The following is a 26,735-nucleotide window of genomic DNA, read 5'->3' as shown; positions in this document are numbered from 1 at the left end:
GAGAGGCTCACACAGGATGCCAGTATTTTCAGACAGGCCAATATCTCCCAGTAAAGGGCAACTTAGAATGAGTTCCCTGAGGTGGCTTTTTAAACCAAGGTACGTAAACCAAACGCTTGCAGTCAGCTGCGGGTGAATTTCGCCATAAGCTGTCATGTTAAGAATCCACATCAAACATAGAACAGAATTTACAGCATTCCATACAAATCCTTACCCTAGGTTTTTTCCTTCGCTCGTCGAGGAGGCAGTCAGTGGCCCCCTAAGACCGCAAAAACTAAGTAAGCTCTATGCTCGGTTTATCGCAAGAAAGAACGGAATTTAAGTGCTGCCAACGATTTTGCACGTTTTTTTTGCGCGCGGTTCATTATTCGAGTGTGCTGTAGCCCAAAAATTACCGGCATCATGACCGGCATCACTTTGGTGTTGCGGTAATATTTTACGCAGTGAAAAGCTTTTATATTGTTTTACTTGTATATTTCATTGTCTTTCTATATCTTTTATACGTTTTAGCACTTACCTACCAATGAATGAAAAATCTAATCTAGCGTCTGGAAGGATTCTTGGGGCACAAAGTAGGGAAATTGTTTATAATGTGTATCAACATTTTGTCGGAGACCGGGACATAAAGTTGAAGGCGGGAGACGACAACGCCGTCCGGGAGAGTCCATTATTAAGAACAGCAGCTGTAACGGGCGTTGGGAAGACTACAGTCTACCGCATACAACGTGAAGCCTAGAATGGTGCCAGACTGAAGTCGCCAAGCCGATCCCGACCAGCTGCAGCAAGACCAAGGCTGGATCTAGATCCGTTCGATGTTTGCGCGATGAGGAGAATGGTACACCAAATGTACATCGACGGAAAACATGTTACTCTGGACACCATCACGAATGCTCTTCACGAACAGCTCGGCGTCACCATGTCTAGATCCACCGCAAAAAAACAACTACTCGCGAACGGATTTAAGTACCGAAGGATCGACAAGCGCAAGATCCTAACCGAGAGACCTCATATTACAGCAACGAGATGCCAGTTCATGCGGGAGATGAGGAGGCTGCGTAGAGAAGTTCCCGATAGCAAAATCATTTATACCGACGAGACATGGCATAGCCAGTACGATATGGAGGACTTGCCGTGGCTGTACGGTAGTCAAATCAACGGACGGAAGAACGCCATTGGAAAAGGAAAACGTTTTATCAGAGTCCATGCCGGCTCTTCAGAAGGATTTATACTGGGCGCACTTCTCCACCTCAGGACCGATGGCAAGAACGCCGACTACCTTACGTCGATGAACGCCGACTGCTACGAGAAGTGGTTCACCGAGTGCCTGCTTCCGAACGTGCCAGAGCACTCTGTGATTATCATAGATAATGCCTCATATCATTCCCGTTTGTGCCAAAAAGTGCCAACTTCTAGCTGGCGTAAAGCGGAAATCCAGGAGTGGTTGTAGCAGGCAGGTGTGACCATCGACGAAGACATGCCGAAGGTGGAGCTGCTGGAGCTAGTCAAGTCCCAGAACCGGAAGAATGAATATTTTCTGGACAACCTTGCTAGAGATCATGGTCATCGGATCGTTCGCCTGCCGCCGTATCACTGCGACTTGAACCAGATAGAGTTAGTGTGGGCACAGATGAAGCGCGTGATAAGACGGGGGAACTTGACGGGGCGGATGGAGGAGGTGGAACGGCTGGTGGAGGCAGGTGTCGCAGCTGTCTCTCCAGAGGACTGGAGTAAGTACCGTGAGCACGTCAAAAGGCTGGAGCAGCAGTACTGGACGAATGACGGGCTGCTAGAAGATCTCCCACCGGTTGTCATAACAACCGATAGTAGCAGCGACTCCGGCACCGACTCCGGCAGCGACAACGATGAATGAGAACGGTATGATACATCGATGATGAGAAGTGTTTCCGTTTCGTTCTTTTCAACTGACTTCGTAGCGTTTACGTGGATGTGGCACGTAGTTACGTGTGGGGTGTTTGAGCTGGATGTGTTGTACATAAATCTGCAGCTGAATGTTCAGCGTTTTGTTGAATACCTTTAATAAAACTGAGCGAATTAATTTTCTGTTTTTGTGGACTTTTCCATGTTATTCATGAAACAGCACCAGTTTGGAGCAATTACCGAATGAAAGTATAGCATAACCTGCTTCAAAGGTAGGCAATGAATTTAGAACGTAAAAATAATTGCCAACGAAAATAACCCCGGTGCCAATAAAATATATGTATTTCGACCAACCATATGAACATGAAGTTGCTGCAAGCAATGCAAACATCCAAGACTGCTATTGCTTCGAGAGATCCGCAGTGCTGTCCTGCAGGCCCTCCGACCAATTTTGTTGAGTTTGAAAAAATTTCAGCGTGATGCTCGTGACGAATTGATTGACCAGCTTTAATTCCGTTCTGTCTTACGATAAACAGAGCATAGTAAGATTAGGCCCACAGGAAAGACATTTTCAGAAAGCTTTCGTCGAACAATATCAGACAGGTGTGACTGCACAACTGCTGACTGCTGTGACCTCTGGAAAGTCAAATCAGGTCGCAGGGATTCAACACATTATAGATCTTTCTTGTTGCTTAACACACGCTCGGGGGGGGGGGTCGAATTGACCCGCTCCCCGACGTTTTTTTCAGAATGGTTTCTGAACGGCGCGGCGCAGCCGCGCCAAATTTTACATAGCTGTAGACAATTAAAAAGCAGATTGTTTGATGACACAAATTAGGTGTACTTGTAAGGTCGCTGACCTATGGCAGGACAAAGTCAGGCCATGGTTTCAGCGAAGTCAATTTCTAGGGAATTGCGCAACCTGATGCAACAACAGAGAGTTAGACGAAGCAATACATCTCTGAGATTCTTTCTTAGGCAACACAACTATTGAATGAGCAAATAACGTTGACCTAATGTCAGGTATGAAGGTCAGACCAGGGCCAAAACCAGCCTAGTTTATTACTCTGGGGCTTGCTGTATGAGGTAGTTTCTGGTGCTCATTTCGAATTTATTGATCGCAGGAACCGCATTATGCATCTTCCATGGACTTCTCAGAGGTCGGAATTGGTCATTGACCTAAGATGACCCAGGTCAACATTTTGTTTTTAGAGACACACTGTCTAGCGTGCAACACTCAGAACAGTTTTGTATGATTTTGGTCACCATGACCTTCAAAAAACCAAAGAAGGTCACTGACCTTAGATGAGCACGTGACCTTTTACTTAGAAACAGTTAGCTGGTTCTGGGGTTCTTTGGAGACAAACCTGGAATTTGATCTTGTTTGACCTCATTTGAACCGAAGGCCTTGACCTTGGAACCTCAAACTTTGACCTACGTGATTTCACGTACAGGTCAACACACCCACGTACAGGTACATTTGGTGTCTCTAGCTCTCTTAGTTCCCGAGATCTCAGGGGGGTCAAATTGAGCCCCCCCCACCCCCCACCCGAGCAAAGGGTATCTAGCCGGCCACCCGGGCGCGCGATTTAAAGGGCTAAGCATACAGCGACATTGCCGAGAACGACGTTGAATAGCTCTTGCAAAAGTCTATCAGATGGTTACAAAAGGGCCGGTATGTATGGCATATCACATGCCATGCGTGGGGCCGGTATGCGAGGGTGACAAATATCTACCATACTTACGGCCGTGGGCATCCCGCCGACGATCAGGGCAGCGTCTCCCACTGTGACCTTCAGCAGCGGCCCCGCGAGACGTCGTCTGGGACCTCGAGCGGCGCTCGTCGGGCGCCCTTCCCGCGGAGAGAGGCGCTGGGTCGGCCGCCCGCGGGTCCAGGAGAGCGTCTCCGAGGGTGACCGGACACAACGGCCCGTACCGGTCAGCCGAAGGACACGCATGCGTCCTCTGACGCACCCCGGCCGGCGGCAAGAAGTCGCGCGGTTCTTGCTCCCCAGCGTGGCACAGGAGTGGTCGCGTGCAGGGGGCGAGGATTTCACCACCGAAGAAGTGAGGCTGGCGGACAAAACCCACGGAGTTGCTTCACACACCGGGAGAGGCAGTTACAACAGTCCAATTCCTGAAAAACGCCGCGTCTTGGGGTAGGAACGCAGATGCAAGAACCGGTTGTCGACGTGAGCGGCCTTCGATCAGGGAACTTCCATCCCGTTGTTCTAAACAATCCTGGTGTGGTATTGAGTAATGACAGTAGAGATAGCTTTCGTACCAGCATGTGGAATGGATAAAATATTGTTCCAACATCTTGTGCCTTTACTGGTTGATAGACGATATATATTTCTCCCCAGAGGTTCTCGACATCTTTGATCCATGTGTCCCTGCCTTGCATGGATTTTAACGATACAAATGTCCCAGCGACAGTTTCCCCAGTGTCCGCGCATTTCCTAGCCATTGTAATTACGATGACGTACGTTCAATACCACATACCAATTGTAACAACAGCAATGATGGTCCCAGGATCAGAGGCTAATGGTTTTAGGCAAATAAGCACGCTCAGTTGCATTGCCAGTGACTTAAATTAATCAGGGTGAAATGAAACATTCTGTGAGCACGCAAAGTTACGTCGCTCATGCAACATGTTGCACTTCACACGCCCACCGTCTCGCTGCACGTTCTCCATGTTCCGGGCGTGCAGGCGTTTCCGCGATGCACACGGATTGCCAAGGATCATTTCCTTTGTTGCAAAACGCAGCTCGGCAAGCCTGAGCACCCCGCTGGCTGGTTCGAAGCTGCCTGTATTCTGCGTCGGGCATCGAGATAGCCCAACGCGGTGCGGGCCGCCGGTAACGGCGAGAAAGCGGGCGACTGCAGACTGGTTTAGCATAAGCCAGTTTAACGACACCATCCAATCGGACGGCGCCGGAGCCTGCGGTGATCCAGGCGGGAGAATGCAGCCCGGCATGTCTGCTGCACTGTTCCGAATGTCGCAGATCGACAGTAATTCGCCAGCCGTGCCGGTCCCGCCGGAAGAGGGAGCTGACCGGGTCCGCGACCACCCGAGACCATTGTCCGTGGCACGAGAACTGACAGAGAACGAGAACGGACCACAGTCTTTTAATGTCGGTCCAGTTGTGGTGTCTTTTGATGCCCGTTTGTCTCTAAGAATGATTTGGGTATCTGGGTTGAAAGTGCGAAACATTAGGAAGCATTCCTCGAATAATTCCCATTCCGATATCATTCCCGCCGGCCGGTGAAGCGATCATAAAAGCACAGCGCTAAGTGAATTATTTCACCTTGCATGGTGAAAGCACTTAGACCGGTCAGGATCGCAGCGTTTAAACGTCTGGAATATGCATGGCCGTCAGCTTTCATTCCACTGTTTGTGCCCATGAAATGAGTCTTAGAAACGTGACAGCAAGCATAAAATAAAAAGCCGCGTGGTCACATGATGCGTGCAAAGCTTCGCTTCCTGCCGCCGAAGTACGCTAAAAATGAAACACGTACGTTACTGCCCTTCCCGCTCAGAAGGCTCAAATTGTTGTTGGTGACAAGCGTGCGCAAGATGTGCGCTGCCGTATTGCCACTACTGGATGCCAGCTTTCCAAACCCGTCATCTAGGCAGCCAACGGCCATCAGCATGAATATGCATGGCCATGGCCAAGCCATATTCTGGCATGGCCAGAATATGCATGGCCATCGGCTTTCATTCCACTGTATGTGCCCATGAAATGAGCCTTAGAAACGTGACAGCGAGCATAAAATAAAAAGCCGCGTGGTCACATGATGCGTGCAAAGCTTCGCTTCCTGCCGCCGAAATACGCTAAAAATGGAACACGTACCTTACTGCTCTTCCCGCTCAGAAGGCTCACATTGTTGTTGGTGACAAGCGTGCGCAAGATGTGCGCTGCCGTATTGCCACTACTGGATGCCAGCTTTCCAAACCCGTCATCTAGGCAGCCAACGATAAACGCAAATCTCACCGGCCCCAAAATTTATTGTTTTGCACTAGATTCCGATTGCTTTGCATGACAGGATGGGCTTAGGTGGAGGTGGGGCGGGCTGAGGTAGGGTGGGAGGTCACTGACCACGAAATATGTCAGTGGGCTAGATGGGAAAGTGAACGGTTTCGTCGCTTTCCCGCAATCAAATGCGATGAATAACGTCCCCGGCTGAAGACCGCCTCATAGCAATTAACTCATCTTGCTGTGGTGAAATGGAAGTGCCCCAAGGTCACAAGTCTGCAAAGACCTTTCCAGTTGGTAAACTTTCAAGCTCCGATTCTTCCACCTGATAATCTGCGTGATAATCAGTCCAACGTTCCGTCCCATCCGCGGTGTTTGCTGACCTTTCCAGCGCAAGTCTCGATCCCAGCAGCATGCACCATCCATTATGAGGCCACCAATCGACGTCAGTCGCACCACAATCGCTGACGTCCGCAGCCGGTGACTGTCACGCCGCCAGTCATCAACCGTCACACCACAATCGCTGACGTCCGCAGCCGGTGACTGTCACGCCGCCAGCCATCAACCATCACACCACAATCGCTGACGTCCGCAGCCGGTGACTGTCACGCCGCCAGCCATCAACCATCACACCACAGTCGCTGACGTCCGCAGCCGGTGACTGTCACGCCGCCAACCATCAACCATCACACCACAATCGCTGACGTCCGCAGCCGGTGACTGTCACGCCGCCAGCCATCAACCATCACACCACAATCGCTGACGTCCGCAGCCGGTGACTGTCACGCCGCCAGCCATCAACCATCACACCACAACCGGTGACGTCCGCAGCCGGTGACTGTCACGCCGCCAGCCATCAACCATCACACCACAACCGCTGACGTCCGCAGCCGGTGACTGTCACGCCGCCAGCCATCATCCCTCACATCACAATCGCTGACGTCCACAGCCGGTGACTCACGCTGCCAGCCATCAACCATCACACCACAACCGCTGACGTCCGCAGCCGGTGACTGTCACTCCGCCAGCCATCAACCATCACACCACAATCGCTGACGTCTGCAGCCGGTGACTCAAGCCGCTAGTCACCCATAGTCAACCATCACCCCATTACGGCGTGCCTCCGCCCCACCCCAGTACAGCAACGCGGTTGCATCACGTCCACGGTTTCGCACTCGCCGCGGGCCTGGTCGCTCGAGTCGCCCTGGGCGTTGCCCGTGTACTGAGTACCGGATCACATTCACCGGGGCATGACTCGTCCGTCGTCCTCTCCCACGCGCCGGTCGGAGGGCCGCTCCCAGGCGGCGCGGGACCGGACGGCTTGGAGCATGGGCAGGCTGACGCGCCAGGCTCACGGGCCAGGCTGACCAGGCTGACGGGCCAGGCTGACCTGGGCGACGAGCCAGGCTGACGACCCAGGCTGACGACCCAGGCTGACCAGGCTGACCAGCCATGCTGATGAACCGCGTGACCAGGGTGATGAGCCAGGCTAACAAGCCAGGCTGACGGGCCAGACTGACCAGGCTGACGAGCTAGGCTGAGCAGGCTGATGAGCCAGGCTGACCAGGGTGATCAGCCAGGCTGACAAGCCAGGCTGACCAAGCTGATGGGCCAGGCTGACCAGGGTGACCAACCAGGCTGCCGAGCCGCGTGAGCAGGGTGACCAGCCAGGCTGACGAGCCGCGTGAGCAGGGTGACCAGCCAGGCTGACGAGCCGCGTGAGCAGCGTGACCAGCCAGGCTGACGAGCCGCGTGAGCAGCGTGACCAGCCAGGCTGACGAGCCGCGTGAGCAACGTGACCAGCCAGGCTGACGAGCCGCGTGAGCAGGGTGACCAGCCAGGCTGACGAGCGTGGACCGCAAACAGCCGGCGGCGCACGCCACCCGAAGGGTCAACAGGCACGTGTGCGGAGCTCAACAGGCACGTGTGGGTTACGTCTCGCAGTGTGGGCTCCGATTAGGACACGACTGCAGGCACAGACATTTCACTCCGCACTTTTCCTGGGACCGTCTTCTGGTGAGCTGGGCAAACTCTGAGGCTTCTTTCGTAACTCAGGGACCTTGATGAAAGTCTGTTACCGTCCTCAATGAAACGTAACCCGCACAGAGAAGACGCTTAATAGCTGATAAGCAATAAGGATGATGTCACTCGTAATGATCCTTTCTATCCAATCTCGCCGCTTCCCTGGCGGACTTGCGCTTGACTCAGAGTGGAGTCGGAGGCGATTCCGTAATAACCGGAATGTTCGCTTGGTTAGAATGGAGCAGATTCCTTCGAGTACTCGGTGTGGATCAGAGTCAGAGTCGGGTCAACTAAATCATCCGTGAATCGGCTTAAAGATCAATTTGTTTGACATCGTACAGTTATATGACAGCTTATGTCTGGACCTGAAGAAGCGTAGTCGGAGATAAGTGTCTTGCTACCAAACAAAGTGTTCTACGAAAACTTTTAAGAGGACAATGGAAATGTCATTGTCGGAATCGGCCCCACTACACCTGATTCCAGAATTGAGCCGCTGTCCCTTCAGTAAGAATCGGCTGAACGGTGTGCTGTACTGCACTGATTTAGAGCCGGAATAATACCTATATAAATACCTATACACGTCGCAAGTCGGAGTCGGGAGGTATTTCGCTGAATCGGAATTATCTCCTGGAACCTCAGCATCCCGTCGCGATGGAATAATGAAAGGCGCTTCCTGCTTCCGCGAGCAGCACCTACACCGGAACTCCGTGCTACTCCCCTCCTCTCGAGTACCCTGCGTCCACTTCCGACCCATCTGCACATCAACAAGCGGGGGCGGCGGTCTCGGGCACGACCGCGCGCGCGCTGACCCAGCGCCCACCGCGCCTAACCGGAAAACGCGCCTTTCGTTTTAGACGAAGCACGGCGCGCTCCTCCACTTTCACCGTGCCGAGCGTGCCGGCGTGGCCGGCGGCGGCGGCGCGGCCTTGCACTTGAGGCCGGCCCAAGCCCGGCGAGAGGGCACGCCGGCGGGTGGTCGCCCCGGCCCGGGCAGACAGTGACCGGCGGCCAGCGGAGGGACAGCCGTCAACGGACACAGGTGGGCAGCCGCCGGCGCGCTCCGGCGCCGCCGCGGCTGGCGACGGCGGACCGCTGGCGGTGGGTTGGCGGCGGCCGCGGCCGCGGACTTGCCTTGGGCGCTTCGCTGGGAGATGTTCGTGTTTGCTGAGTGCGATGGCCATGTGCAACGACCGTCATTGCTGCCTCGTTGGCTTTTGTCTCTGGCAAATAACGGTCTTTCGAGAATTTCGTTCAACGAGTGATTGGTGTGGCACTGAGCGCACGTCTGTACGCAGACGTGTGGACCACCGTCATTGCACCCCCTGAAGCTATGACCCCAGGTCGTTGATGCTCCTGCTCCTTGCCCGGCAGTCGGTCCGTAGCAACAGGACAGGCGCAACGAATAGACTTGTCCCCGACAGCCGATAGCCGGCCGGCGGTGCTCAGTCGAAATGGTCGGACACGCGCGGACGGCGCTGCTGCTGACAATAGGTGAGGTCCCGCACGGCCTAACAATGACGAGTCGGCGGCATGACCGTTTCACGCGTTAAACAATGAATACTTTCGAATGCACCGGGACAGAGCCAGCGAAACGACGCCTTGTCAATAAAAGGCGCATCGCTCGTTACTTGTTCCAGTGCCTGACCCACGGGGCTTTTTGCGTCTCAGACGGGAGGAAAACGCCCAGAGCCATTCCTCGGTTTCAGACACGGTGGAAATCTTAGCATGTACTATACTGGCGATGACGAATAGGTCTGAGCCATTCCATTACACGGACATCTGGGCGGGACGTGGTCCGCTAATGTGTTTCGATGTCCCAGATGTCTCAGTCCCAGATGCCTAACCTTGATGCCCCAGATGTCTCACTAACAGATCGCAACGCAGTTGCCTAGGTGTGCGTGCAACGTGGGCAATTTCCCTGACCCACCACATTTTGTTTAAATGTCATTTCACGGTTTGCCTTTTTGGGAAGATACACGTCAAACTTGTAGTTATCTAATGCGGAGCCAGTTTTCTTCCAAAAGCCTATTCTGGTTGAACGAAACGCTTCTCCTGAATCTTGGCTTAACTGTTCATGGTGGACACTGCTGCTCTAATCGATTTAAAGCGTTGCACGCCGCAAAATGCTTCAGGGTCGAGTTTTCGGCTCACCTGGACGATATGTGTCGGTATCGCAAAGCGAATATACGTACAAAATGCATATTTCTTTATAGTTGTTGACGGAGATATAAAGAAGGTGCTTTAGTTAATTTAGCATACCACCGTCGTTTTTAACTCAAGGAAGCATGTGACTACCTCGTGTACACAAAAAAGATAGGGCTTAAGTCCGCCACTAGGGGCGCTGTCAGCACGATGTCCGCGCTCAGTGCTTAACGCAGCGTCCAAACGTGACGACAGTCTTCCGAAAGCCACAGACGCTTCTACACGCGGGAAGTCTGTATGTTTCCCAGTCCTTAGTGAACAGGAATTAGATGCTCCTGAACGGACGTCTTCGCAACACGCTTCCGTGTTCGAACGCCTGTCGACATGCATGTGCGTGTGCGTATCAAGTTTGCGCGTGCCCATGAGAACTACTGTATTTCGGACCTGTACGCGGTTTCAGGATAAGCTGTTATGCTTGCTTACCTACTCGTTTCAAGCGTGCAACAAGCTCGGCTGATGCGCCAATGACTGCACCACAGGATGCCTTCCCCTGGTGCGATCGTGGATGCCGGCTCCTAACAGCCAATCGCTGAACGTCGGGGACCTGGACGGTCCGCGGTCGGACCTGGTGCGGAAGGTGTGGGCGCACCTGTTTTTCACCTTTCCCGGCACGGAAAAGAATGTGCTCCTGCAAGCGGCCAAGTCCTCCACCAGCAAGGTCTCCGTGGACGCCAGGAACATCACCGAGGTGAGACTGCGACCGCGTACCTCCCTCGGATGGGAGGGGGGGGGTGTCGAGGAGGAGGCCACCAAATCATCCCGGGTTATCAGGTTTTCGCCAGCGTTACCACGTCGTAACAGACTGGTGACAGATGTAAGGGACAATCATATGATTGTTACGAGACAGATCTGATCCTCATCGTGACCCTGATCTGCCAGTGACGTTCTCCGCCAGGTTCTGCAGGCTTCTGTCGAGGAAGGCAAGATGCCGGTGCACTCCATACCCGTGGACCAGGTTCCGCAGGACGACCTGCTCTGGAACGTCTACAACAAGGAAGTGGAGCGGTACAAAGAGGTGGGTGGGGCCGAGAGGAGCCAGGAGTTTGGTAAGAGGTGGGTGGGACCAGGGGTTCAGCTAAGTTCAGGAGCCAGAAGTTTGGTAAGAGGTGGGTGGGTGGTAAGAGGTCGAGGGTTCAGCTTCGGTAGGAGCCAGAAGTTTGGGAAGAGGTGGGTGGGGTCGAGGGTTCAGCTTCGACAGGAGCCAGGAGTCTGGTAAGAGGTGGGTGGGGTCGAGGGTTCAGCTTCGGCAGGAGCCAGGAGTTTGGTAGGAGGTGAGGGGGGCCGAGGGTTCAGCTTCGCCAAGAGCCAGGAGTTTGGTAAGAGGTGGGTGGGGCCGAGGGTTCAGCTTCGGCAGGAGTCAGGTGTTTGGTAAGAGGTGGGTGGGGTCGAGGGTTCAGCTTCGGCAGGAGCCAGGTGTTTGGTAAGCGCGGACTGGACGGGACTGCTCACCCAAGCTATGTTTTGCACGATAATTCCTTTTAGATTGTCATTCAATGCATTGGACCCACCACGTCTCTGATCTCTAATCGTTCGCTGAAGGCACATCAAACCTACAGTGATGCATTGATGGATATAGCGACCGCAAATATGTGTGCTACGTATGTGGGCCGAGTATGTGCCCTGTGTATGTGGGCCGAACATGTGCCCGATGCATGCAGGCCGTAACTTGATAATGGAGTGAATGCCTTGTAAAATGCATTTCCGTCATACCTTGGATCGTTACCACTGAAGTTCATCTTGCCACTCACTGGGTTGTTTGCGCTGTGCTGGAGAAAACTGTCCATCGTCTGTAATATTTTTAACGTGAGTGCATTATGTCGCGCTTAACATTACGCCCAGCTGTGTGACGAACGGCCAGGCGGGCCTTCAGGTGGTATGTTTGTGTGCCGTCTGTGAACCAGCCGCTCCCCGACTCTGCTGGTCAGGTGGACAACGGCCTAGCCAGGGGTGGCCGCTACCCGCGGGTCAACAGCCAACACCTGGAGCTCATGCTCGAGAACGTGTTCCAGAACGTGCGCTCCGACGAGACTGATACTGGTGAGAGGTGCCCTTCCCCCCTTCGTTCATCACCTGTGCGTGCAGCTGCAGGTAGACGGGACTGACGCCGCTGACCGCACCCTCCCCCGTCTTCCCCCTCCCCACCCACCACCCCCAAACGTGCGGCCTCACGGCACCGTGTCTGGCGAGTGGCGTCTCCTGCGGTTGGGTGACGCGTGACGCTCTACTCTGGACCAGCTGCAGCTTTTCACTCATCTGCATGGGCTGCAAGCCGCATGCAGATGTGCTGCTGACGCTGCAAGCCAGTTTTCTGGAATGTGGACGTTTTAGCGCTCATGCCAAAACGGGCTTTCCATTCAGTCGATTCGGTCGACAGCCGACATTCGGATGGAGCTTATTCCTTTTCTACTCACAACCGCCAGCCCAGTGTCGGTTTTCCCCAATGCAGGTAAACGTCTTTCATGCTTCAAAAGCGATCCATTATGGTAAACTAACTGGATATCAGCTCAAGATGGAAGTGCCTGCCGTGTCCACTTGATGGCATGCATTGGTGTGCGTATGTTCTGAAATTTTAGGTTATATTGATCATAACATGAGTTGTTTATTTCTTTTTCATTCGCCACAGCTCCTGCGGATACCATGCTTCAATGGGCAATGTTACTTGAATGTTGTATAGATGTTTTTATTACGGTGTGTATGATACCTTTTATGGTGCTTTTTGCTAAGAGTTAAATGAGATGATTCCGATTTGGTCGGTAATACGATCGTACCAGTTTTCTTGTAATTCTTCTGAATAGCTCAGCATTTATATTCGAAGCAGCCATTCCGACGGGAAAAATGTCATTGAACACCCCCACTTTGAAAGGAATCTTCTCTAATTTCTTCGCTTTTTTCGATGTGTGTGATTTAATGCGCACAACACACTAATTGGTCAAAATGATTGTGCATTATGCAGTTGATACCATTAGAGTTTGGAACAATATTTGGACAAGAAGAGGTACGAATATCCGACAGTTGTCACGATGGCTCTACGAAACGTTGTATTATGACTTTGATTTTTCAACTATGACGGTAAGCTCAGTTACTTATTGCAAAGGGCATTTTTGGGCTGAAAAACATTGTTTTCTTGGATGTTCAGTTCGTTGTAGGTCAGTGTGTGCAAAACAGATATTTACCAGCAACATCACCTGACCCAATAACGCACGTGCTTAAAGTTCCACCAATGCACTTTTCGCGAAATGACTTATGCCGTCCGCTGCTTAAATCACAGACGTTCGTTTGCACAGACGTCATTCACACCAGTAAATGGTGGATTGCCAAACGCCACCGCTCAGATACCAAGAACCTGAAACTGGAAACTGGAAAAACTGGTAACGGAGACCTGAAAACTTTAAGTGTTGGTGTTCGCGAGTGGTTTCGCTTTATGTTGTGCCGATTTTCATGTCAACCTTCAATGAGGTCGATGTGAAATCCCCGAGCACAATCGCGGCGGCTTTTATGAGCACGTACCTGGATGTCTCGTATACATCAAGGTAGCCCATTCCAGAAATCAAATAAGCGGCTTGTTGTGTGGCTTGTTGCGTTGTGCAGAAACGGTGACTGCGTAATTACGCCTAAAAAACAATTAAAACGTTTTTGCTTGGTAGACCTTGTTGGTTCTGCAGTGACACTGCCCAGTGCCATTATCCGTTGGAACTGGACAGGCTGGACTGGTCTCGATGTTCCATCAGATTACGCTTTTGAAATGTGCCCCAAAATTGGTATACTCCCCTTAAATCCGTGGATCACTTTTCTTGCTGGTCGGCATTGCAGACGTACATTTCTCCCAATTTTTCATCTGCGTGGTTCCGATATTGCACGCCTTGAACCGTTTTGCACCTCGGTGGTAGCGAACGACAGGTCAGTGGGTCAGCGGGTCAGGTCAGTACACCATCGTCACACGGCTCTCCTCCTCCACTGTGCCTGACAGCGCTGAAGAGCTCGGTGCGGATGTACATCACGCGCAAGTTCTTCTCGTACAACCTGCTCTCGCTGAACCACGTGTTCCAGTTCAAGCCGACGGACCTGCGGGCGCTGGAGCTGGCGCTGACAGGCGACCAGCCACAGCAGAAGCAGCTCGATCTGACGGTCAGCAAACACGCCGCCCACCCGTTCATTCATCGTGGGCATGCCCAAGACTTTGATGAATTTTTTAGATAAAAAATCATGTCATAGGAGTAATTAACTGAGTTAGCAGGTGAATGTAGCTGATTCCGTTCAAGCTCACGTGGCACTGATATCATAACAAAAACCACGAATTAGACTGATGGTAGTAACACACGCACATGCAACACGCACTTTTTCTTCATTCAGCTCCGTGCGTTCAGATCTAGCCACTCATGCAAGTTATAAGTATATGTGTAGATAGATGCAAAAATATGCGTTGTATATGCTTACATATAAGAATATAGTTTATATAACTTATATATATATATATATATATATGCAACGCATATATAACGCATATGCAAAAATATGCGTTATATACAACGCATATATAACGCATATGCAAAAATATGCGTTATATACAACGCATATATAACGCATATGCAAAAATATGCGTTGTATACACACATATATATATATATATATATATATATATATATATATATATATATATATATCCAACGAGACCCAGAGTGGCTTGTCACGCCTCGCCACTATAGTCGCATAGGGACCTGGTCCCGGGCTTCTCAGTGACGTCAGGCGGTGCAGGACACGGGACGCCTCATTACAATTCTCGCCGCGTTCACAGGTGAAGGTGGAGCAGGAGGAGCCAATGGGTGTGAACGTGGTGGGGGTGCTTCCTGGGCGGCGCTGGGGCACCGCGGGCGACCGCATGCTCATCGTCGGCGCCCACTACGACACCGTGCCGCACAGTCCAGGTAATGGAATCGTGCCGCACAGTCCAGGTTAGGAAATTGTGCCACACAGTCCAGGCAACGACACCGCACCGCAGGTCCATGTAATGAAACCGTGTTATACAGTTCAAGTAACGACACTGTGCCACACAGTCCAGGCAACGACGCAGTGCCGCACAGCCCAGGTAACAACGTGTTGCCGCACACTCCAGGTAACGACACTGTGCTGCACGGTCCAGGCAACCACACCGTGTTGCACAGTCTAGGTAACGACACTGTGCCCCACAGTCCAGGTAACGACACTGTGCGTGCAACCCAGGCAACAGGGCAGTATTGCCTCGTGCAGTGCAGCTGAAATAACGGCCCCCCGCACCTATAACCGATAACGAGCCGAGAACTGACCGCTATCGGCCATCAGCCGAAGGTTCCGGGATGACATTATGACCGCTCGGGGTGACCACTCGCACCATGTAATGGGCTGTTACGATACCCTGGTAGTTACCACAGACGTTAAGACATAAGCCAGCATTTCCAGAAACGCGCTCGTAACGTCGTGGGCGGGTTATTCCTGGCATTACACCGTCACGTCACTTGGACACTCAATCGCGCACCGCTGCATTGTGCTAAGAATAGAAGTGACGCATTGCATCCTAACGAATAGCGAAAAGGTGATAGACAACTGACGCAAGTAAAAACGAACGAAGAGCATTCGGCTTCAGACCTTTTACGGGCAGTAATGGCTTTGCCTTTTCTCAAACACGTTTCGAACGCACGCAAACTCGCATTCTCATCCGCATTACTTGTCATGATTGCTTGAAGGATCACACTTCCGGACCAAACATCTCCAGAAAATAGTACAAAATAGGCCATATGTGTATTTGATCATCCTTATTTTTGTCGCGATGTCTACAAGCATGCCAGAGACCCTCCGCAAACTAAAGACACCGAAATGTATCGCCTGGCTTCCTCTAACGTTTCCTCCTAGACAGCTCCGACTTCTTCGAGATCCGGATAAATAACTAAACGGTGACCGCCGGTCGGCCGGTTACTCGAGCAGTGTCACGTCAACTTCCCAGCTTCCAGATCCCGACTGCCATGTCGACTCCTGTTTTAGCTGTCAGCCGGGGTCGACCCAGACAAAAATGATCGAGCACTCAACATTTTGGAAAATGGTGCAGATTCGTAAAAAGTACTTAATGTCATGTCATTGGAAGGCGGAGCGATTGAGAGAGGGGGCAAACGACCCGTGCCCCTTCCCCCCACCACCACCTGTATCCACCTTGGGCTCGCAGTCCACAGCGGAACGCTACGCCATTTACCCAAGTATCAGGTTTGTTCCTGCTGTCATTCTACATATATGTCCCAGAATGATATTTAGAACCCCAGCTGCCCCACCACATTTCATCGCTCCATGCTCCCTCACCGCACTTTTCATTATTGCACATTTTACGACGGCCTGTCGTGCTTCGGTTTGCAACCAGCTAAAAACATGGCAGCAACGCCGACGGCAAGTGTCACGAAGTCGCAAACGTGGCGAGGTAGCTCGACTAGACTAGATGTTGTCCAGATCACAGCAATGCTGCCCGCAGGCTTCGACGACAACGGCTCTGGTGTGGCCGCCATGCTGGAGGCGGCGCGCGCGCTCTCGGAGAACGGCTGCCGGCCCGAGTTCAGCCTGCTGTTCGTCGCCTTCGACCTGGAGGAGGTCGGCGGCGCCGGCTCCATGGCCTTCATCCACCAGTTCCTCAACGCCAAGATTCTGGAGCCGGCTGGCTGGCCAGACGCGCAGGGAGCGTTCATCCTCGACACCATCATGAACTACAACGCCACCCGCGGCGTGCAGACGGTGCCGGCGCCCTGGGTCACACAGGTCAGTTTGCCTCGCTCAGCGAGGTCACGAAGATCATGCCATCTCCCGTAATGACGCCACACAGGTTACATTCTCTCTCCGCCTGCTCTGCTTCCTCTCCCTGGTGAGATTACGCGGGTCAATTGAGATGAGAAATGAGAATATTCCGCTCAATAAGGACATCCGGATCGGTCTCAAGTCTCCAAACCAGGCCCAGCAGGTTGGTCCATCCTCCCTCGGTGAGATTCCATCGTCCAGCCCCTTCCAGCTTATAGTATTGCGATCACGTGTCTTCCCATTGAGGTCATGATGTTTGGAGTCTCCGTGCGACTGGGTCGTTTCGACAACCCGGTCGTCGAGTGCGTGTCGCTCCCGGTTTCGACACGCTCGGCTCATCGGTGGGCGTGACACACTGAGAGGCCGACGGTTAGCGTGTCAACCCTGACACGGCCGTGCGTGCAGCTTCGGCCAGGCCATGCGGCAGACAATGCAGCAGAGCTGGAGTGCAGCGCATGCTTGACAGCTTTCGCGGCATAGTTTGACTTGGGTTCTCACTGCATCGTGGGAGGGAGAGGGCAGTTAGGATAGTAAGAGGGTAGTCGGAAGGGACAGGAGGGTAACACCGATGGTTACACCCGACTGAAATTGTATTACCTTTTTCTCGATTCGTTTGAAGCTTTCTGCCAAAATTGTTGTCCGGGATCATGTGAGGCTCCTGGACTGGTGAAAGTCAAACACGCCAAGCACCGATTTCTTTACGCGTTTAATATTTAAGTGAATTGACATTCAATGAAAATAATGAAGAAAAAAATTTTGGGTGAAACTTTCAGAAATAATCGCACATAACAAATTCCTCATTCTTCGTTAGATGTGGAAGAAGACGCAATGCAAATGACCGGATTTTATGTAATATGTTTGCTATTTTTGTGACTTGGCAAAGATTAGCGCTTTTAACGGGATTTTAGCATTAAAGTGAAATGAATAGTAATATGAACTGATGTGATCAAATAAGGCGACCCACGACACGTGCTATGGTAACATGACGACAACACGCACTGCTTAAGGTTCCGAAAATCTCAAGACCGATTTCTACTGGCAGACCTTTTTACTCCGACATTGTTACGCTTTATTTTCAAAGGCAAACATCAATGCTGAATTCGAATTCCACACCAAGCCAACAATCTCATCTGACATGGTCACCAGAGACCGCACGCTATTATCCGAGGTTGGTGACCGCTTGTGACCCGCTTGGTGCACTGAAGAGCTCTCCGTGTTCCCGAATCGGCCAACGTAATATTTAGAAACAATTCTGAAGGCACGTCGTGAAAATTAAATTATTTTAACAATAAGTCCTAGGTGGTCCCGAGCACCCAGCCTCCGAGCTGGACCTGGCATGGAGCTGACCGCCGGTGGCATGGGTCACTTCCCTCCGGCTGAGGTCACATGTGACCTGGAAAACCAAGCGGGTTCGTGACGTACCTTGACCTCGTGAGCCATAAATTGGCGTTCATGATCTTTCCTTGATGCATAGAAAACATTTCACAAGGCACGTAGGCTTTAGCAAAAGTTTTGAGCTTTCGCTCCGCTCCTTCGTTAGTCTGACCTCAGGTCACCCTGGTTCGCCAGGTCAACCCTAAATGGAGGTTGGGTGCCTGATCATCACTCGTGTAAGTACAAATCAGCGATAAAACTGGACCACGAGGAAGGAACAGTAAATATTGTGGTGTGGTGTTTCACTCCACGTCTCTCAGTCCGCTTTCGTAGATGCTAGAAATCTGAGCGCAGTGTGGCACCCGACTGAACTGCACTTCAACCGTGCGCCTTGCCTGCGCCGGCCCAGAGGCCCCGGCCATTTTTCTTGACAAGCCTGCGCACCAAGGCTCCGTTAGCCACACTTTCGGCTCCCACTCTTCAGTAAATTGGTACTGTACAAACGCATTGCTTTGGAACGGTACCCTGATTCGACCCGGCCCATATGGAAGGTAAAACATAAAATCAAGACTCTCAGTGGTTCTAATTTGTAACATTCGGCACTTACATTCAATTTGCTTTCGTCATCTCTTGCGAAGACTTTTACGCCGTTGTTTCAATGGTTTTGTGCCAGGTATGAGAGCTGAGATCTTGGCAATGGTTCTCTTTCGAATTTATTGATAACAGGAACCACATTATACATCCTCCATGGACTTTTCAAAGGTTAGGATAGGTCACTGACCTGAAATGACCCAGGTCAACATTTTGTTTTTAGTGACGTACCGTAATCGGAACCGGAACGAACCGGAGAACGAACCGGAGAACGTAAACCGGAACGTAGCGTAATCTTTGTCGCTTATTCAAAGGTAAAACTCAAAGAAGTCTTGTATGATTTTGGTCACCATGACCTTCGAAAGGTCAAACAAAGCCACCGACCTTAGCCGACCATGTGGCCTCTTGCTTTTAACAGGTACCTAGGTTATGGGGTATTTTGGAGACCAGCCTAAAGATTTACCTTGTTTGACGTTATCTGACCCGAAGGTCATAACCTCAGGACCTTTAACTTTTACCTGAGAGAGTTCAAGTACAGGCCAACACACCCTGCAAATTTTGTGTTTCTAGCTCTCTTAGTTCCTGAGATCTCAGGAGAGTCAAATTGACCCCCATCCAACCGAGAGAAGGATATCTGCCCGGTCACCCGGACGCGTGTTAATTACCGGAAGGGCTCTGACCGAAACCGAATGCAGACGTCACCTGGCGCCCGGCACGTCAGCCGAAGTTCGCCAGTCCGCCGCGTAGTGGCGCGCGTACCGCAAAGGAGAGCGAGCTTGTTCAGGACGCGGTTGCGTTTGTGTGACGGCGAGTCAGAATTGCCTGAGGAGAGCGCGCTCGTCCGGCCCTCCTCTCTAGCCCGCTCACATGCGCACCCTCCACGTTGGGAGGCCGGGAGGAGAGCATATCGCCACCCGCAGCACGGGCGAGCGTGGCACACAAAACCACCATCGCCGTCAGCGGGGTGGCCAGACTTTTGTTTTAAGTTTGTGAATAGTGGTTTTATGCACGCGCGGAAATCTCGGCAACGAGCTATAGGCGTTTCAGATGTAACACACCGTAGCCTAACCACGAAGGAGTTAAACTTACCGTGAAAACTACGAGTTATATCGTGGGAAATTGCCTCATCTTATCACGTGCGGCATTACCAAACGAATGAAACGGACAAAACAAATTACTCGGTGTTCTCCCAGTCAGCTAGTCTGCCTCCATTCGAATCAGATCAACTTTGCCGTCTGCGTGCAGTGGCGTTTAGTTCAAGATCCATATCTGCTCAGATAACAAGAGAGATGGTGTGTTCTACACTTGGCTCGACAGGACATGACAGGTGCGCGTGGCTTGGGCGTCGCATCCATGCACGCTCGTCACGGTCTGAAAAACCGAAGTCCCGAGCCATGGGGTGGAGGCGGCCTAAAACGCTACACGCGCGTGACTGTGTAGAATGACACAGCTCCTCAATGCCTGGCGGCAAGTCAACGGGACAATACAGCAATGCGAAGCAACAAAAACGCATGGAAGAGAAGTGATGCGGCAGCACGCAAGCGTTGCGAACGCAACACCGGAGAACAGCCAGTTGCAAGGTCGGTTTAGCCGGCGGGGCCACTCACGCACGGCTCGGGAGCTCGTGCTACCGAGCGGTTACGCGTGGCCGGGGATCGGAACGGCGGCCTCGACCATGGGGGCACATGCACGGCCGGATTCTCCAGGCTGGCGGGAGGCAACAGAGTTGAAGCGGGCATCGAGGCTTCCACGCGGAAGCAGGTGGTGCGGGCGGGTCGCTGGGCGCAGGCAGGAGCGGCTGTGTAGCCAGGTCACTGGGTGCCAAGCGTCTGGCATCACCATAGAGAATGTCGTCACCAGACGCGCACCCGACCTGGAGGTGATCGGACTAGCGGAACTGGCGGTCTTCTTGCAGCAGGATAAGATGGGACGGCCTACAGACGTCCAGCACCGTGCCTGAAGGCCATTTATGGGCGGGGTCGGTGACCTTTGTAATACAAACTGGAACCCCCGTACGGTAGGAACGGCTTGCAGCGCCTGCCTCTGCACTTCTGCGGATCATTGACTTCCCTGACGGGTGGAGAAGGGAGTAAGGTGCTTTCTCGGTGTTCGTCGAAACAGCATCTCTGCTGGCGTCTTCCCTTTCGAGCTGCGTGGAGTTTTTGGACGCTGTAAAATTCAGAGAATGATTTTCGTGAGCAAATAAGTTGGATGATCCTTCTTGATTCCGTTCATTACTAGCCTGACTCGCCGCTTGCTCACTGGACAGAGTGTGCCGGAAGAGTGAAGACATGGCGCATGCCGTCGGCGCTGGCAAACTCCCCAAACTCTTTGCTAGCGCATCAGCCACCGTCGTGGCTGACGAGTTCGTGACGTTTATGCGTGCCGAATGTGATATGTCGATGCTCTATGGTCGTCCGCGCGTTGACCCTGCTGATGATCCAGACGAAGGGTTGGTTGCTGCAGACAGTTACCACGATCAGCAGGACTTCCAATGATCCTGCGTAATCGACACGCATCGCTTGGCACAGCGGTTCTGGAGGCTTCCATGGTTGTGAGGGCACCTTTACTGCAGCCGCCTGGTGCTGCCCCCCCCCCCCCCCCCCCCTCCCTTCTCGCCTGCTGCCACAAGGCATTTTGACTGGCTTGATGCCCGTCACACTCATTGTCAACGCTCTTTTGGGGCACAAAGTAGTGCACTGAGCTGTTGGCCTAAGGTCTGATATGCACCTGCTGGCTTACGATCCCACCCAGCACTAGGCGGAAGACTGGGGCAGCGTCCCACGAACGTCAAACCCAGCAGGGCCAGCGAAATAGAGGAATCATAATTTCGTGCGAACTTGGATCAGATTCTGCTATCCCAGGCACGTATTTCCAATGCGAAGCTATTTGGGCCATTCCTCGTGGCGCGTGGTGTCCAACTGCGGTAAGCTCGGCGCGACAAGGGCCATCACGTGCTGGGTCTTTGCGGGCAAATGACAGCGTATTTGGACGGCACAGGAACACTTGGATGATAAGAACTCATCACCAGGTTTGTTCGATAACCGCTCAGATAGCAGAGAGTGCTGGTTTATTCTAGGCTTGGCTCGGCAGGGTGTGCCATCAACATATACTCGTCACAGTCTGGAGAAACCGGGTCGCCTTGCAACGTGGATGAGGACGGCCAAAAACGCTGCAAGCGCGTGACTGTGCAGAATGCCATAGTTACCACATCTGAGATGCATTGTATGACTCCATCGCTCTGCAGGCATTGGTTGACACGTTCCTTTTCTATGGCAACTAGTTCTGCTGAAAACAAAGCATGAATGCCTGCTGACGCCTAGCCACCGAGATACTGCAAACCACAGATATCCCCGCCTTCCTGAGCTCTGTCCACCGAGATACTGCAAACCACAGATATCCCCGCCTTCCTGATCTCTGTTTGGGCGCGCCGCCGCGTGAGGTTACCCGCACAGGGAAGTCAACAGGAACGTGGTCTGGGTGGCTCTATTTTGAACTGGCTTTACGGTTTCGGCAACGGTTTTCGCGCACGGCTTTGCTTTGCGGAACCCTGTGAAATATGTTGTGCACCACGCTTGCTCATCGTACTTTATGGTTTCAACGAACCAGTTCAAACGTTGCAGGGCACAAGGAAGCGCTGCTATTGGCACCACAAATCGACGCATGCCAACTCAGTTTTGTTAAGTGGATTGCATGCCATTTCTTTGGATGAGACGCGATAAAACGGGATGGGCCAGTGGTCTTGTGTTCTAGACTTCAGTAAGACATGCGGGAAATGGAGAGCAGTTGTGCAAGGGCAAAGTGATAATTCGATGTGTCAATGCTCTGCGTGTTTTTCAGTAAGCCTCCAAGCATCGTGAAAACACTTCTCAGACTCTTTCAAGGGTTGTTAGTTTTTGGATGCCCTCGATGGATCACGTGCCGATGAATCCTGAATTCTGATTTAAAAACAAACAACCCTCACAACAACCCTCTTACAGCGCAACGGCCAACCGCGGTTGAACATTCCTGGGGGAGGGGGGGGAGGCAACATTATGCACCTAGTCACTACATTTGCTCCGTACCGCTACCATGGGATCCATGAATTACGTCTCACACAAGGACAACTGCTTAACCACAGCTCCTGTAGCTGTATGGATACGGATACTGCATTCTATTTCGCCGCTCGCTCATTGTGGATGCCGGGATGTCTTTCTGGGCTTGATCCGAGCTGCCTAAGTGTAAGGATGCATTTTGGCACAAGTATATCTCAGACCAAAATAGCTCGTAACGTAGTAGCGGAAAATGTACGGTCGCGTGGTATCAGTTTAAAAACCCGCCCGCTATGTGTGGAGAAAGTTTCCCAGTTTGCTCTGCATACCCCGGTACTTTCCTGATTCACCGGACATGGTATGTCTCGCCCGAAGTTGTTTTTATCCACCCTCTTTCCTCGACCGACCTTAATCCTCTACTCCTGCAATACCCGCCATTTTGGAGCGTGCTGCAGTCACTCAGTTGTCAATCAACAATCAATCGGTCTCACGACCACCTGAATGTGAGACACGACCAACGCCTGCACTCGCCTCGGTGTCAGTGCCCTGTGCAGACTACGGCTAGCGATGGCAGTCCAAGATAGCAGCAGAGCGCAGTATCGACAGTAGATGGGTGGGGCGCGACCTCTCGACTCTCTCCTTAATCCCTTAGTCTGGAAGTGTCCGGGCGTGGCTCAGGTGCTCAGCAGCCCAAACCTTACAAGGAATTCTCTCTGCACGCTGTCATATTTCTGCGAAGCTCTGACATTGAAATGGTGCTATAAGACCCGGAACATGGCGGTGCTGTATTCGAATTCCGACAGTTTTTTGTAATGCGCGGAGCCGAGCCAAAAAAGCACTCATATAGGGTCTGTTGGCGATTCTTTTTTCTTCTTTTTTGGTAAGTAGGCGCGGCATGGGATCGGGTTTAACGCTCCTTTTATGAAGATCTATTTGAAACCTTTTTCTCACGCATTAAAGTTGTCAAGGTGGACTTACAGCCCGCTGTTTTGATTTACAACGCACGCTATGCGCAGGCACCCGTGAAAAAACGAAACATTTCGACACCACCACACAGGAACGTAGGGTACTCCGTTCGTATCTGTACGTGGAGGGTTGGAATAACACTTAAAGGGATTGTTAAAGCCAAACTCCACAGGTGGAGATATCAAAGCGAGAATCAGATGTGATAAGATAAGCCCACATATAACTATCGGTATGATTTTTAGTGGAAAAGGCTGCTCTAGACAACGCAATTTCCCTGTTTGGTAAATATATTCCCTGATACGTCATTGTTGGCTTGCGTCATCGTGCATTGCACAACGATGATTAAGAGCCAATGGATGGACATTGTATCTGGAAATTGTGCTCAAGAACCGGGATATGAACGACTCGATGATTATATTTGCATTAGCCAACTTAATGGCAGGATACATCTGGCGTAGCCAATGGAATGGCACGATTAAAATGCCCTAATGATGGCGTTATGGATGCCTGGATGGACCCCGAAATGGTCTCCCGAAATAGTCTGTATATCTTCGCGGACGTGTAGCTTAGAAACTAGATGGGTTTAAGTCTAAAGAAGAGCAGAGCTGCGAGCTGTTCCGAATAACCTCTAAGATAGCTATTTCATTTCTTGTTTCCTCGCTCCAACCTCTGCTTAGGCGATACCACGAGCATTTCACGATTTCACGATGAGTTCATCCCTCTCGAGATAGCTGAGCCCCCAGCACCTCCTGCGACAGATGCTGGACACCATTCAGCGGCTGGATGAGAACGACGCCCGGGGCGACTTCCTGGCCGCCATCTACCGGCGACACGTGGACAAGCACCTGGCGGACGCTTACATCTACCACTACCAGCGGCTAGGCCAGCTGGACCGCTTCCGCGTCGAGCGGTTCGACGTCGACCTGCCGGCCGAGAGGCCCTCGGACGACGTGCTCTTCAACCACATGGACGTCATGCGCTCAGACCACAGCCGGTTCTGGTGAGGCGGCGCGGGAAGACTGCGTTTTGGATATAGTGGGAGGATGAAGACATGTGACCGTATACACCATGTATGTCTTGTAACGTTATAAGGATCACGACGTTGGTTTTAGCCTTGTTGCAAGTATGCCTTCAGGTAGGTCCCAGCAGTGTTGTTTCGGGTGGAAGTGTGATGCTTTTGAGCTTCTACCCTGGTCTGGTTGGTGAAAGCAAATGGCAATCGGAACACAAACCAGCTAGACATTTACAAGCTTATCCTTTCGAGTACCTGATTGTGTTTGTGACTGCATTGCGACGCGGGACAATTACCGGCAAAAAGCTGCCAGACGTTAGGGCATGCGTGGGGTGTTTCATAGAGGACACGAGCCTATTTCGCCCTCAGCACCCGTCTACCCGTCTGAGCCCTGTCTGCGACCTTTGCCATGACCTCGCCCTCACCCGTCAGGTACGTGTCGCGCGGCACCAACCAGACGGCCGCTCCGAGCACCATCCCAGCCGTGCTGCTGACCGACACGGGGCCGTTCCGGGGCGTGATGGCGCGCTGCTATCACGCCGAGTGCGACAGCGCGCGCGTCATGCATCACGCCAACGCCGACAACCTGCCCTTCCTGACGCACTCCACGCAGGCGCTCGTCAACACGCTGGTGGATCTGGGCGGGGCGCGGTGCAGCGGCAGGCCGCTGGTGGCCCCGCCGCCGCCACTGCCATCTGTGAGCGCGAGGAGAAGCTAGGAGTTCTGTCGGCTGCTGCTACCATCTGTGGGAGGCTTTGTAACGTGGTGTGGGGGGTTTCACCCCGTGCTGCCATCTGTGGACCAGTGAGCGCGTGACTGGAACCATTGTGGGACTCACCAGAGATGAAAGTCACTCCGATGCTGTGTGAATTAAATGAGTCCGGCATCAAGTTAAGCCCCGTTTACACCTTGAGGACTGGCTGCAAAATCCGCTCAGATTACAGAATGCAGAATACGCGCATATTTTGCAGCTGTCAGTTGTGGTGGACTAGAGGTGCCACATTTAGGACGGAAGGTTTGTTGACCGCGGTATGACGAGCTCAAAAAAGGCAGTTTCCTTGTCCAAGGCATCCTGGAAAACACCGAATGTAGCTGAGGTGCTGGTCTAAAAAAACGTCGAGTCGTCAGGTGCTAGGGATAGAAGTTCCTCTTGTGAGCTCTTTTTAGCGGCGCTTTGCAAGCCTGCGGGCTTACATGCGGCAACCCTAGTGCGCAACGGCAGACTACTGCAGGACCTGCAGGGGATTCTGCAACCAGTTCGAAAGGTGGGAACGAGCCTTAAAATGAGCTTTTTTGACCTTGTGTTTAAGGTCCAAACTTCCAAGTTCAAGATGGCCTGTCGTATTGAACGGAAATGATTTGTTACCAAGTGTTGTGCTGTGTAAGCCGACTGTTAGCTACAGATTGTTGGTAGAAGTGTTTCTGTCATATGCATGACTTTGCCCTGAGAAACCTGTCATGTGCCGTCAGTGAGCCGAAGTGTTGTATTGTGCTTGCTGCATGTTAAGAACGAATATCCACACATATTTCTTATCTGGTTGGACTTTCGCAAAACGATCAGGGGCAGATGGAAACGAGGATTCAAGACCACCTCCGCCTCAACACAGCTCATGAGACTCAATCATGGGTCGGAAATGCGGAGTGACGAATGTGGCATTGTCTACAGTGACTCCTACCAGAATGTTGCAGTGTTGATATTGGTCCATCAAAACTCACTTGTTTCGGACTGATTGGCCATACAAACGTTCAAAGCATTGACTTCTTATAGGATTCCAAAACCAGAGCTCTAGCTGCATATTGTGAGGGAACAAAAAAGGAACGTGTAAAAACATTGACAAGATGGGATAACACTTCCGTGACGAACATCCCACATTGCCA

At 52.1% G+C, this 26,735-nt stretch overlaps 1 protein-coding gene across 2 annotated transcripts; it reads left to right on the top strand.

Annotated features, from left to right (window-relative positions):
• Positions 1-9,257: 9,257 nt before the first annotated feature.
• LOC119099179 (uncharacterized) lies at positions 9,258-26,371 on the top strand. Of its 2 annotated transcripts, XM_037222285.1 has the most exons (9): positions 9,258-9,368; positions 10,559-10,767; positions 10,975-11,094; positions 12,005-12,116; positions 14,047-14,204; positions 14,872-15,001; positions 16,567-16,847; positions 24,604-24,845; positions 25,290-26,371. In XM_037222285.1, exons 1-9 carry the CDS (start codon positions 9,329-9,331, stop codon positions 25,573-25,575), a joined length of 1,578 nt encoding a protein of 525 aa, XP_037078180.1. In that variant the 5' UTR covers positions 9,258-9,328; the 3' UTR covers positions 25,576-26,371. The 2 variants fall into 2 exon arrangements, with proteins under 2 accessions (XP_037078180.1, XP_037078182.1); XM_037222287.1 differs by lacking the exon at positions 9,258-9,368 and having other exon boundaries at positions 10,615-10,767; positions 10,959-11,094.
• Positions 26,372-26,735: the final 364 nt, after the last annotated feature.

The sequence above is a fragment of the Pollicipes pollicipes genome, unplaced genomic scaffold, assembly GCF_011947565.3.
Source record: "Pollicipes pollicipes isolate AB1234 unplaced genomic scaffold, Ppol_2.1 Scaffold_4740;HRSCAF=5597_pilon_pilon_pilon, whole genome shotgun sequence".
Taxonomy (NCBI): Eukaryota; Metazoa; Arthropoda; class Thecostraca; order Pollicipedomorpha; family Pollicipedidae; genus Pollicipes; species Pollicipes pollicipes.
This window is presented reverse-complemented; position numbering and strand designations above follow the sequence as displayed.

Coding starts and splice junctions, on each gene's coding strand:
- LOC119099179 (XM_037222285.1), top strand. CDS start 9,329: ATGGTCGGACACGCGCGGACGGCGCTGCTGCTGACAATAG. Junction 9,369..10,558: donor GGCGCTGCTGCTGACAATAG/GTGAGGTCCCGC, acceptor ACTGCACCACAG/GATGCCTTCCCCTGGTGCGA. Junction 16,848..24,603: donor CGGCGCCCTGGGTCACACAG/GTCAGTTTGCCT, acceptor CTCCTGCGACAG/ATGCTGGACACCATTCAGCG.